The following is a 13,718-nucleotide window of genomic DNA, read 5'->3' on the forward strand; positions in this document are numbered from 1 at the left end:
AAAAGATAAAGAATCTGTTTGGCAAATTATCCAGTTGACAGATTCTCTTCCTTATAAACACAGTTTGGTGCCTCAGCGTCATTTCAAAACAGTTCCTGTATCGGTCATGTGATATGCTGAAATCAATACGCGCACCGACACGGGGTTTTTCTCTATGGGCTTGATGCATGCGCCGACGCATCGGTGTTGCCGGACCCATCACTAGTTTAAAGAGAGTCAGAGACTCTCACCCATGTTTTAGGCGACGCTGAACCCAAACTAAAAGGTTTTAGAATTAAGAAATCCGCTCCAGCTGGAGATTAAATACTTAAAATGATAAACTGCGATCACGAGTATTTACTATTCATCATATAATATCTAAATTAGAGTTTGTCATTTTTGACACCCTTACCTCCAGTTCACCAGTTAAAAAATACTCCTTCAAGTTGGTTTGTTTAGGTTTTCCTATGTTGAGTTATAGGATGCATTTTCTTTTCTATCATGTAACTATAGCGCTAAGTCTAGTACTTGTTGATTGATATTGAGTTAGAAACTCAGATTATTTTTAACCTTAGACAAGTAGTTTAAAAACAAAGCTCGTGAAACCTTCATTGAATAATTTAATTATGCAACCTAAGTAAACCAGGATGATGTTGCATGAACATGTATTGTTTAGATACTTCTTTATTTTGCTTTGCACACACACATTTGTTGTAATGGCTAATTCTGATTGAGCCACACATGGTCAAGGTTAATTTCTACTGCATATTTCATCAACAAGACAGACCAAAGAGCTTTAAATCATAAAAACTTTATCAGTAGATGCATACAGAGCATCTTTTTGTCTTTATTTTCTTCATACTGAAGGTGTGCAAGCTGGAGTCCCATTATTTGGCATTAAAATTCCTCATAGGCCTGGACTGAATTATTCTACATTAGTCACAGAATATATAAAACACAGCTTGATTTGTGATTTTAATTTCTTCAGTTTTCAAAAACTTAACTCTATACACAACCTATATAGTTCCATAATTATAAAAGATTGTATAAAATACAGTTTGGGATTTGTAAAAACTTTATAAAACATCAGATTTTAGGATTGAGGCTATTTCTTCAAACCTGTGTTGCATAGACTGCTAAAACATGAACAGAAATATTTCACACTAAAATATTACAAAAAATATGGCTTGCAATTGACAGAGGCGTTGCTGTTTATTATTATTATTATTATTGTTATTATTATTGGTTTGAGCAACTGACATTGCTCAAATCAAAGTTTGGAAAGTCTTTTTCATTAGCAAGATTTGATTTGAACTGATTTGAAAAACTAGTTGTGACTGAGGTGGCAGATAAAACATCTGCGCTTTGACAGAAAAGCTGCGGTACAAAGGATGATGGGATGTCTGTCTGGCTGGGGGAATGAGAGGAGGATGATGAGCCAAACTGAATCTGTTGAAGAACGCTTTCTGCTCATTCACTCTGTCCAGACTTCCATCTATTCCCTGCTGAAAATTGTTCAAGTTTTGTCTCTATCGCGTTCCTTGTGTTGGCTTCACCCCCAGTGGCAGAAAACGGAAGCTTTTCACTGCTATTTCTTGCTTCCCGTATGTCGAGCATCATGGGAACACTCTTCATGAAAGAGAGTTCCCAGATCCTGGACCAGCAGGATGTAGTTCAAATTAAACGCTGGGAGTGATAGTTAGTGATCGCTATCTTGCTTGCTCAACCAAAAGTCCATAATATTACATTTTGACTAACGTCTTGTTTTCTTCTAATCAGAAAAACTTCATTTGTTGAGTTTGTAATATAAGAATAACCCAAGAGCAGGTAAGAGTTTGTAGTTTGTCTCACTTTTAAAAGCTTTTGTTCTGTCTTTTTGTCCAGAACCCCTGCAGTGCTGTAAAGAGGAGGAGATTCTGAATGAGCCCAGCAACCAGGAGGAAAACTCCACTTTAGATAAAGAGGAACCTCTGCAGATGAAACGGGAGCAAGAGGAACCAGAACCTCTGCAGATGAAACAGGAGGAAGAGGAACCAGAACCTCTGCAGATGAAACGGGAGGAAGAGGAACCAGAACCTCTGCAGATGAAACGGGAGGAAGAGGAACCAGAACCTCTGCAGATGAAACAGGAGGAAGAGGAACCAGAACCTCTGCAGATGAAACGGGAGCAAGAGGAACCAGAACCTCTGCAGATGAAACAGGAGCAAGAGGAACCAGAACCTCAAAAGATAAAACAGGAGCAAAAGGAACCAGAACCTCAACAGTTCAAAGAGGAAAAGAAGCAGCTCTGCATCAGCCAGGTTAAAGGGCATCTTGTGCTAAAACAGGAGACTGATGACATTTTGGTGAACAAACGGCAGAAAGGCAAAACTGAGACATCAAAACAGAAGATACACAAGAAAGCTCACCCAAAGCAAAATCTACATTCTTGTAAATTTTGTGATAAAACCTTTTCTCAAAAAGTTTCCTTGACATCACACATGAGAAATCACAAGAAACCTTTCAAATGCGCAACCTGTGGAAAAAGTTATCCCTGCAAGAGTCGTTTAATTTATCACATGAGAATTCACACAGGGGAAAGACCGTTCACATGTGCAGCTTGTGGAAAAAGTTTCTACCACAAAGACACTTTAAAGGTTCACATGAGAATTCACGCAGGTGACAAGCCTTACACGTGCACAACCTGTGGAAAAGGTTTTCTGTGTAAATCTCTGTTGCTTGAACACATGATGATTCACATAGCCAAGAAGCCGTTCTCCTGTGGGACATGTGGAAAAGGCTTCAGTCATAAAAGAAATTTAACTGTTCACATGAGATTTCACACAGGTGAGAAGATTTTCTCATGTGGGACTTGTGGAAGAAATTTTGTGTCTAAATCTCACTTAGTTAATCACATGGGAATTCACACAAATGAGAAGCCTTTCTCATGTGGGACCTGTAAAAAATGTTTCCGAAGGAAACCCGACTTAGACAATCACATGAGAATTCACACAGGTGAGAAGCCTTTCTCATGTGGGACATGCGGAAAAAGATTTGCTAGAAAAAACTCTTTAAATCCTCACATGAAGACTCATACAAGTGAGAATTCTTTCCCGTGTGGGACCTGTAGAAAAAGTTTCTCTGATAAAGAAAAGTTGGCTGTTCACATGAGATTTCACACTGGTGAGAAGCCTTTCTCTTGTGGGACCTGTGGAAAAGACTTTGTGTATGAATCAAACTTAGTTAGTCACATGAGAATTCACACAGGTGAGAGGCCTTTGTCCTGTGGAACATGCGGAAAAGGTTTCACTCATAAAAAAAGTCTAACTGCTCACATGACGTTGCACACAGGTGCGAAGAGTTTGTCATGTACAGCCTGCGGAAAAAGTTTTGTGTACAATTCACACTTAGTTAATCACATGAGAATTCACACAGGCGAGAAGCCTTTCTCTTGTGAGACCTGTGGAAGAAGTTTTGCTCATAAAATAAATTTAACTGCTCACATGAGAGTTCACACAGTTGAGAAGCCTTTCTCTTGTGGAACCTGTGGAAAATGTTCTGTGTGTAAATCTAGTTTACTTAATCACATCAATCAATCAGTCAGTCAGTCAATGTTGCTTATAAAGGACCCTTCATATTAAAAGCAGCTCAAAGTTCTGTACCGATCAATAAAAACAAACTCACAAAAGACAATTACCCACCACACATGGAATAACACACAACTTCATGGAAAATGCACCGAGTGAGCAGAAATGATTCAGGAAATAGTTAAAAAGTCGGGTGTTGAGCTCTTGAAGATGGCAACATTTCCTGTGGCCCTCAGGTTCTCTGGCAGACGGTTCCACAAGCAGGAGCCGTAACACTGGAAAGAAGCCATTTGTGTGAGTGGACATTTAAAAGAGCCATATTTAGGGTTTTAGGTTAACTGTTAACATTAATTGTGGGTGGTAGATAATGTTTTTCTAAAAGTCTAAGGTTATTAAAGTTCACTGAATGGGTACGGTTATGTATATTTGCTCCCTGTATGTAATCCGAACTGAAATTAACCAGTTAATGGGGACAGATTGGCCTGGCCCAATGGTATGTGTATAACAGTCAGTAGAAAAATAGAAGCCAGGACCATGTAGACGTCCATCAGTAGCAGACTGGTCAGATGTAGTGATAATATGGTTACCAGAAATGGTTACCATGGGGACTAGCACGGGTGAGAAGCATTTCTCTTGAGGGTACTTTAGAAAAAGTTTTGCTCAAATGACGTTTAACCGTTCACATGAAAACTCATGCAAGTTTTATGACATAATGTGAATTTCAAGTACCAAGATTATCAGTAATTTGCTGTTTGGAAGTGGCGTAATATAAAGCTGGATTGTTTTTGTAAATGTAGCAGCTTTGCTTGAAAAGCTTTTCAAATCGGAGATTTAGCTGAAATACTTTAACATTCACTTTATTCTTGCAATTTTATGTTTTCATTTGTATTATTTTAAAATGAGAGTAAGAGAGATATTGGTAATCTCCAAAAGGAAAATTTGTTTGAATGCTTTCAGATTTAGACTTGTAAAGTTTTTGAGACTTTATTGTGTGTTTTTTCTTTGTACTTTTGTCTTTTATTTCAGTGGTTCTGTGAAATGGATGCATGTTAGCTGCTACTGCATGTACACGGGGTCACAAATTAATGGGAGTAATGTTTTCTGAATCTAATCTAAAGCCATAATTTTTTTCTGTTTTTGCAGGTTTTGATTAAGAAGAGAAAGTGTTAAATAATAGTCTGACATGCTTTTTGTTTGACTTGGCATTGTCTTTATTCTTCTTCTCTTGTAAAAGTGTAGTTTTTTTTACCCATGTCTTTTTTTGGGTCATTTTTTCTTTGACAGGGTGTTTATCTTTTGGATAGTAGAAAATGTATTGATGATATGAAATTCAAGATGGAAAAATAATTTTCAAAAGAACGTTCTGTTTAATTCTTGGATAATAAAGTGTATTTACCATATTGATGGTCTTTTTCTTTATTTCATTTAGTAGAACATTGTGTGTCAAAATAGATGTAAATAATTACACTCCATCGCCTATTAATTTATTTTATTTAAAGAGAATACTGTTCTGTTTTAATATGTAAATTCTCCTGCTGTCACTTATAAGATAGATAAGATCAATGAGATTGAGATTTGCTCGACTCAAGTTAAGATGCAGGTTATGTGTATATACATAATATACAATATACATATACATACATAAGATAAAGAAAGTTTCTTTATCTTTTATCTCGTTGTAATCTGTTGATGACAATGACAAATAAATCTTATCTTGTCTTATGGGGACAGTAGACATGTAGTTGCAACATTTCGCCACCAGAGAGCACATTGAACACATCTTTATAAAAACTAAAATAAAAATAATCAATAGAAAATGTTTCAGGATCTCATAATTACTGTGATTTTTAAACAGATCCTAAAATATGTTTGTATTTAGGAATTCAAGAATTCCAACCTGTAAGTAGAAACCCATCATATTTAACGTAAACAAGGCTTGTAAACATTAGTCTGTGTTTAACTATTCTGTATAGTATTTCACTATAGGGTTGAAATGAGTTACTGAAATTAAGTAAGTTTCCACAATATTCTAGTTTATTTAGTAAGACGGTACATTAAAAGAGGAGACTCAACACCGAAAATCCAAAGCGGAACTAAAAGTCGTTCACAGTTTCTTCAGTGCAGCCACAGTGAAACACACAGAGGAGCACAGAGAGATTAGCGTTAGCTTGTCCTTTGTTAGAAGGTTGTACGAACACGGATTTGGCGTTTTAGGTAAATATCTGAGTATTTGCTTTAAAAATGTCTTCAGTTCAGCCTCAGAGAGAGTTTATCAACGAGCAGGTAACTCCTGCTGGAGAAACATTCACAGAGTTTAAAGAAACCAACGTTAAGATGGAGGAAGAGATGGAGGATCAGCGCAGACTGATGGATTTTACCCGGATACCGAGGATCATCTTACACCGGATAGGTACGAAACACCTTCATGTTTTACTGATTTATCAGGTTAAAGGGAGTCGGAGGCAGGTTAAGTAAATGTTTGGTGCGACGTCAGTCTATTTAAAGGCTTTTACATTAAACTATAAATCTATAATAATCAACAACGATTAACTGTGATTTTACAATCTACTCTTCATCACATATCCAAATTATAGTTTCTGATCCGTGGCTCCCTAATCTCTACTCCACCAGTTTAAGAAACTGTTTAGTTTCTTAAATTAATGGTAAGAGTTTGTTAAAAATTATTCGATTTAATTATGTTATTTCTAGGCCATTCCACCCGCCTCTCAAAAATATTTCTGTATAATTGAATAGCAACAGGACAGGCAAGTGTTGTAACAGGCACATAACACCAGAAGGTTAGCCATGGGGACAATAAATAATAAAAGTAATAATAATAAGATAATGACAGAATCACAATAGTCTTGCAGAGAGAAAACTAAAATGATACACAATGTCACATAATTTCCAAAGAACCTCATGTAAAAAGAATTTAAAACAGATTGTGGGTAATCCTAAACTGGGAGAAAACTAGTACAGAAATAGATAAATAATTATTAAATTCCTATCAATGGCAAGAACACAAAGTGTGGACATAAAAAAAAGTGTAGGTAGAAGCTCAACCTTATTACGCTTTCACTTTGTTATACATGAAAACAAATTCATCACTAAAAACAAAGCAGCAGATTCTTTTCTGTATATTTTGTGTATGGATAATGGAAATCCAGTTAAATCAGTAGACAAACTATCAAAGTAGTATTTGTTTAGCGAATTATTTATATAGTTTTTACTCTTCACAACAACTACTCCACACCTGAACCCCTCTAACTGAAGTGCAATTGTTTTTAATATTTGCCTTGACCTTTATTTTAGTTTTTAAAATAAATTTATTTAATTTTGAACTGCTTTTGTGTGGTTTTCTCTTTAAAAATTTACATTTGTGTATATGAAATTTACCATTGATGAATAAAAAATACCTTTGGATTCACTTTGCCACTTTGTTGAAACCCAAGCAGATTCTGACCACTGAAACAGAAATCTAACTGAATTATTAGGAGAGGGTTAATATTTTGATAATAGGAGATTGTGTGGGAGTAAGGCTGGGATTTTAACGCTAACTGCTTCTTGGCCTCTGTCTGAATATCATGCAAGGACTTAAACATATTCTCCAGAAGAAATGGGAATATTACAACTTGGACATAAAACTGTAAGCTTTGATTACAACAAAGATTTGTCTCCTTTATCTTTGTCTCTCCCTAAAACTTAGAGTGTTCAATCTATAAGAGTTATTTGCAATGTTTGCCCATTTTAATGTGCTTACAGCAGTAAAAGTGTTTTTTCATGGGTTATCTGTACTAAGGCTGCTCAGATTTAGAATCACATCATGACCACTGTTCTGTGATACATGTAGCTAAGTAAAATAATAATAAATAGTTAAATACCACTTTTCTACTGTGGTATTTTATTTAATCTTCTAAATTCAGAAGAGACAGGTTTGGGACTGTTATACACAGAACATGCTCTGTATGTTTGAATTATTAAATATTTTGTGTCACAACAAAAAACTGTGAGAAAATGCTAAAATTGTTTTTCTGCCAAAAAGTTTTTTTTTGTCTTTTTGTCCAGATCTCCCACAATGTTGGGCGTGTAAAGAGGAGGAGGTTCTGAATGAGCCCAGCAACCAGCAGGAAAACTCCAATTTATATCAAGAGAATCCAGAACCTCTGCAGATAAAACAAGAACCAGAACCTCTGCAGATAAAAAAGGAGCAAGAGGAACCAGAACCTCTGCAGATAAAACAGGAGCAAGAAGAACCAGAACATCAACAGTTCAAAGAGGAAGAGAAGCAACTCTGCATCAGTCAGGATGAAGAGCATCTTGTGCTGAAACAGGAGACTGATGACATTTTGATGATGCCTTCTAAAGTGCAAAGAATCCAAGATGAAAGGGAACCACTGAGGAACCAACTCATCTCTCCTGAAGTTGGGATCCCGGACCAGGAAGGAAATTATTCTGAAAACTCAAAAGAGAGAAATGAACAGGAACAAACTGAGAGATGTCAGAAAACCAAACAGCAGAAAAGCAGAAATGACAATTCAACCCAAAAGAGACTCAGGAAATCACATCCAGATCAAAGATTATATTCTTGTCAAATTTGTGATAAAACCTTTTCTCGAACCAGATACTTGACTAAACACATGAGAACTCACACAAACAAGAAACCTTTCACATGTTCAACTTGCGGAAAAAGATACAGTCAAGAGGCTTGTTTAATTAATCACACGAGAGTTCACACAGGTGAAAAACCATTCACATGTGTTGCTTGTGGAAAAGGTTTCAATTACAACAGCACGTTAAGGATTCACATGAGACTTCACACAGGTGAGAAGCCTCACTCATGTGGGACCTGTGGAAAAGGTTTCCAGAGTAAATATAACTTACTTCGTCATATGAGGATTCATATTGCTGAGAAGCCGTTTTCATGTGGGACCTGTGAAAAAACCTTTGTGTGTAAATCTGACTTAGTTAATCACATGAGAATTCACACAGGTGAGAAACCTTTCTCATGTAGGACCTGTGGAAAAAGTTTCTCTCAAAGATACAGTTTAACTTATCACAAGAAGACTCATAGAAGTGAGAAGGTTTTCTCATGTGGGACCTGTGGGAAAAGTTTCTCTCAAAGATACAGTTTAACTTATCACATGAAGACTCATAGAAGTGAGAAGGTTTTCTCATGTGGGGCCTGTGGAAAAAGTTTTACTGATAAAAAAAGTTTAAATTTCCACATGAGAATTCACACAAGTGAGAAGCCGTTCTCGTGTGAGATCTGTGGAAAAAGTTTAAGTCATAAAAAAAGTTTAACCGCTCACATGAGAATCCATACAGGTGACAAGTCTTTCACATGTGGGACCTGCGGGAAATGTTTCAGTCGAAAAGGCAATTTAAATGATCATATCAAAATTCACACAAGTGAGAAGCCTTTCTCCTGTGGGACCTGTGGAAAAAGTTACAGTGAAAGAAAGAGTTTAACTCATCACATGAGAATTCACACAGGTGAGAAGCTTTTCTCATGTGAGATTTGTGGAAAGAATTTGGCACACAAAAAAAGTTTAACTGCTCACATGAGAATTCACACAGGTGAGAAGCCTTTCTCTTGTCAAACATGTGGAAAATGTTTTATGTTTAGTTCTAGTTTGCTTTATCACATGAAATCCCATTTAAGTGAGAAACCTTTCTCCTGTGAAACATGTGGAAAAAGGTTCAGTCAGAAATGTAATTTAACTTATCACATGAGAATCCATACAGGTGAGAAGCCTTTCTCCTGTGGAACCTGTGGAAAAAGTTTCAATCAAAAATGTAATTTAACTTATCACATGAGCATTCACACAGACGAGAAACCTTTTTCTTGTGAGACCTGTGGAAAAAATTTCTCTCGTAAAACAAATTTAACCGTTCACATGAGAACACACACACAGGTTTTATGGAATAATGTGAACTTAATGTACCAAGATTCTCAGTAACTTGCTGTTTAGAAGAGGAGTAACTGCAGCTGGATCACATTTTTAATTGTAACAGCTTTGTTTCAAATAGGAGATTTAGCTGAAATACTTAAACGTTCACTTTGTTCTCACAGTTTTATCTTTCCATTTAAAATTGATATTTTGAGTGAGATATGACTTAAGACTTAAGTCACACTTTTCATCACCATCAAAGCTGCTGGTTGGGGAATGAAATTGTGCTAAATAATGATCAGGGATGTTTTCCCTTTTTGTTTGTTTAAATATCTGCATTGACTTTATTCTTGTTAGTTACTCTAAACTGTAAAGTTTTTTTGTCTTTGACATGGTTTTTATGTTTTGGACAGAACATGTATTGATGATGTGGTTTGAATTATAGATAGAAAAAATACTTGCAAAAAAACTTTCTTCATAATTCTCAGATAATAAAGATTACTTGCCCTAATGGTCTTTTTCTTGTTTCTGTTTGGTAGAATATTGTGATTAGCAACGTGTAGTTGCAGCAGTTCACCACCAGAGGGCATATTGAACACGTTGAGTAATTCAGCAAAGTAAGAACTTGACCAACTGAAACACTCACTGTTGCTCTCATATCTAACAGGTCAGTGTGTGTATGCTAGAAGTCTCTTTATCCCTGAGTGTGTAGTGGCTAAATGTTGTTAGTTTCCATCATATGGCAGCTTGACCTGATTTACAATCTAACCACGAGTTGTAGGAAAATCTCAAATTCTCTTTTGACAAGAACTTTACACAAATAAACTTTACAGATAAGTTTGTATGACTTAAAGGTATTGCTTGCAAATTGGATACATTTTATTTAGTTCACAACAGTACAGAAATGTCTGGTAGTGTAATAACAATCAGATCATAAATATTTTATTATGAAAGAGAACTGACTTGACATCTTCCAGAGTTGAATCCATCTTCAGTTTTCACGTCACACAGATACAGACCAGAGTCTTCGGTCCTCAGTCTGGACACATGGAGTCTGATTCGTCCTTCTCTGAGGACGTCTTTGTCACTCTGGACTCGTCCTGAAAACTGTTCATCCTGAGATTCTGGAAGCTCAACACCTTTATATACATGATAGAGGACAAGGACTTCATGATCAGATCACAGTTTATGAAGGAGTCGGTCGATGTGTGAGTCTTGGTGAAGGTCCACTCCAGAGTGATGCTGTGGTTCTCCTCTGACTGATAGCTGCTCTGTGTCATGTTGTAGGTTCTGTCTTTTTCTCTCTCTTATCTGCTTACACGCTGCAGCTTATATAACTTTATGTGTGTCTGCTCTCAGTCATACACAAACAGACTGAAACTGATTAGACTACCCTTTTGGAAGGAAACAGATTGCAGAGAAGAATAAAAGCTAAACTCACCCTACAGCCTTCACCTCACTTGGTGTCCCTAAGGACTGTATCATTCACCGTGATCTGTATCATCACAGTGAATGACAGAGTTTCATTCACCGTCGGTGCTGGACGGTGAATGAAACTCTGTATCTGTTCCGTTTTTATGACATGTATGGCTTGTAACATTTGATCATTTTTCAGCCTGTTTTTATATATGAAACCTCATTATTTCTCAAGGTAATTTATACTCAGGGGTTCTGGTCAAGTCCTGAAACTGGTTAACGGACCTGGTGGAGCACAAAGACAAGAGGAATTTACTCCGACAGTCACATTCACTACAAATGTTACTGCTGAAACAGGCAGAAAGGTCTACAGTTTTTATAGGAGCTTTGTTAAAAATGGATAATTTAGCACGAAGCAGCACTTTGACCAATAGAGCTGCAGAGAATGCTGCTGTCAGTCCTGCTAATATATAGATGGGAATCCGTCCCCAAACCATTGGTTGTGGATTCACAGTCGTTCCCTGAGGTTTGACGTTACGTTTGGTTGACATAACTGACGAGAGAAGTCCCTGTTTCTTTTCCATCTGAGATTGAAGGTGAACTTTAACTTGACATTTTGCAGACCCAAATCCATCATTTGTCTTTAAGTCACACAGATACAGACCAGAGTCTTCAGTCCTCAGTCTGGACACATGGAGTCTGATTCGTCCTTCTCTGAGGACGTCTTTGTCAATCTGGACTCGTCCTGAAAACTGTTCATCCTGAAACTCTGACAGCTCAACACCTTTATATACATGATAGAGGACAAGGACTCCGTGATCAGTGATCAGATCACAGTTTATGAAGAAGGAGTCGGTCGATGTGTGAGTCTTGGTGGTGAAGGTCCACTCCAGAGTGATGCTGTGGTTCTCCTCTGCCTGATAGCTGCTCTGTGTCACATTCACTACAAATGTTGCTGCTGAGGAGACAGAGAGGGAAAGAGAGGAGCAGACACACTGAGAACTGGAACATGGGAGTCTTTCAGCTCCATCTAGAGAGCTTTCTGTCACAAAGACAAGATGGAGACTGACCACAGAGACATGAGCTGAGGATGAGGAGCAGCAGGATCCTGGAGATCATCTTCATCCTGAGAGAGGAAGAGGAAGAGAGGCAGCAGAACATCAGGAACATCATCCCTCACACACTGCAACCAGCAACTACAATTTCTGACTTAAAGTAATAAATTAATCCTCAGGTAATCAATAAACACAAATATTTAACGATTAATAAATACAGTCTGCTCCGTCTCTTCTTCTGGACAGCATCATAGGTCTGTCTCCATGACAACAGATTGGACTGGAGATTAAATTAAATCGATCGCTGACACCAGAACGTAAATCTGAACCCTGTATCTAAATTAGTTATTATTAGTTTCATTAAATTGCAATATATCATAATAAAAGTCTTTAGTAATTTTTTAACATAAATATGCGTTATGAAGGTGTTTTATAGTATGTAACAGCAATAATAAAGTAGAAGTTGAATGTCATCAAAATGTAATTTCTCTCATACATCTATTTATGAATGAGATCATCATCATTTTGTGATGTTTTTGTTCCGTCACAAAATGACAGAATAAATACAAAGACAAAAATCTGCAGGAAAACAATGTTGTGAGATTTTACTTTACATTTCTGGAATCTAACTCTAGCTGAATTAAACTGAAGATACTTTACATAGCGACTGGATTCATATTGTCCAGTATAGTTTAGTGAGTGGTTTAATGATGACTTCAATGCAAAACATCAAAGTCAGCAACTTAAATATTTAAACTGACTCCTAAATCATCCTTTGAATATCTACATATTTAATATATGATCTTTATATTAAATATTTAATATTTTATATTTAATATATGATCATACTTAATATATAATCTCTACTCCAACCATGAGATACGTTTTTAGGCTTCGGATAAAGTGAATTTAATGTGAAAAATAAATATATGTTACTTTTGTTCATGAAAAGATTGAGTGTACATATTAATCAAATGATGAAAAACAGCTTATTATACAGCCACTCCCTTTAAGTTTTTTGTTGGTCAATGCTGTAAGTGAGTATTTCCTGTAAAATACTGAAAGCGTACTGAATGTTTTTGAAACTATTTAAATTAAATGTTTTGTAGCTTAGATTTCTCCAAAGTAGAAAAACCTGTGGACCTGGTGTTTCAAAGTTACCTGTAGTAACGTCAAGACATACCAAACAGCAAAGGGTTTTTCCAAACTTTCCTGATCCAACTTGTTTGGTTAGATTTTCTCAAACACACAGTGAAGGAAGTAGATATATGTTGGCTTAAAAAAACAATCTTCTTAGCTGCAACAAACTGCAACAGCCCAGATCTTCTAACACAGAGCAAGCATTTGGGTTCATAACAGTTTCAGTAAAAACAATCAGATGGAGACAGTGAACCTAAAAGAGTTTGAATCCTTGTTTGAGCAAAGTATAGAGTACAGATATGATGGAGATCTGAGTGTCAGACCAAATCTGCAGTAAAATAAATTCTTTAGGTGGTCCAACAATAAAGAAAAGCCTATTTGAGTAGTAACATCAAGCTTGAAAAAATATTCTGAAATCATTATTAAAGACAACAGGCCAGTGAAGCCAGATAAAAAAAGTCCTATCTGTCTGTACTGAGAAGAACATTACAAAGAAAATCATTTATAATTCATATTTAAAGGCAGAAGTTCTACAAAAAAAGCTGTAATTGTTCCTAAAGCCAAACAATCAGAGCTCCAGCTGTTATACACAAACATGAACTTTAAGCAAACATCAACACTGAGAGCATTTACCATGAAAACACTAACCTATAAACACCAGATTAAATTAT

The 13,718-nt window shown here is 36.4% G+C and overlaps 3 protein-coding genes and 1 long non-coding RNA gene across 11 annotated transcripts in view; 1 reads left to right on the forward strand and 3 right to left on the reverse strand.

The window, feature by feature from the left end:
• LOC114156874 (gastrula zinc finger protein XlCGF57.1-like) overlaps positions 1 to 13,718 on the reverse strand; it is a 123,850-nt gene that overhangs the window by 97,294 nt on the left and 12,838 nt on the right. The window contains exon 3 of one of the 7 annotated variants that reach the window (XM_028037460.1): positions 12,636 to 12,667. The exons of the other annotated variants lie outside the window; for them this stretch is intronic. Within the exon in view, the coding sequence (XP_027893261.1) occupies positions 12,651 to 12,667 (17 nt within the window). The 3' untranslated portion in view covers positions 12,636 to 12,650. Of the gene's footprint in view, positions 1 to 12,635; positions 12,668 to 13,718 lie in introns of those variants that run through there. 7 annotated transcript variants of the gene reach the window in all.
• Positions 2,807 to 10,695, reverse strand: LOC114157000 (uncharacterized). The gene is made up of 3 exons (XR_003598051.1): positions 10,396 to 10,695; positions 10,337 to 10,344; positions 2,807 to 2,818 (listed from the first exon to the last, which is right to left on the reverse strand). It is a non-coding gene; the product is annotated as an uncharacterized LOC114157000 (long non-coding RNA).
• LOC114156886 (zinc finger protein 260-like) lies at positions 5,683 to 9,943 on the forward strand. The gene is made up of 2 exons (XM_028037481.1): positions 5,683 to 5,955; positions 7,611 to 9,943. Exons 1-2 carry the CDS (start codon positions 5,787 to 5,789, stop codon positions 9,503 to 9,505), a joined length of 2,064 nt encoding a protein of 687 aa, XP_027893282.1. The 5' UTR covers positions 5,683 to 5,786; the 3' UTR covers positions 9,506 to 9,943.
• Positions 10,742 to 13,718, reverse strand: part of LOC114156967 (myelin-oligodendrocyte glycoprotein-like) — a 1,059,483-nt gene continuing 1,056,506 nt past the window's right edge. The window contains exons 2-3 of one of the 2 annotated variants that reach the window (XM_028037617.1): positions 11,923 to 11,978; positions 10,742 to 11,807 (exon numbers count right to left, since the gene is read on the reverse strand). In XM_028037617.1, coding sequence (XP_027893418.1) covers positions 11,083 to 11,807; positions 11,923 to 11,977 — 780 coding nt within the window. In that variant the 5' untranslated portion in view covers position 11,978 and the 3' untranslated portion in view covers positions 10,742 to 11,082. Of the gene's footprint in view, positions 11,811 to 11,922; positions 11,979 to 13,718 lie in introns of both variants that reach the window. The other variant, XM_028037616.1, reaches the window with a different exon arrangement.

The sequence above is a fragment of the Xiphophorus couchianus genome, chromosome 14, assembly GCF_001444195.1.
Source record: "Xiphophorus couchianus chromosome 14, X_couchianus-1.0, whole genome shotgun sequence".
In the NCBI taxonomy this organism is placed as follows: domain Eukaryota; kingdom Metazoa; phylum Chordata; class Actinopteri; order Cyprinodontiformes; family Poeciliidae; genus Xiphophorus; species Xiphophorus couchianus.

Excerpts from the sequence above, each read along its gene's own strand:
- LOC114156886 (XM_028037481.1), top strand. The coding sequence starts at position 5,787 with ATGTCTTCAGTTCAGCCTCAGAGAGAGTTTATCAACGAGCAGGTAACT. Across the intron at positions 5,956-7,610 it reads GATCATCTTACACCGGATAG|ATCTCCCACAATGTTGGGCG; the intron begins GTACGAAACACC and ends CTTTTTGTCCAG.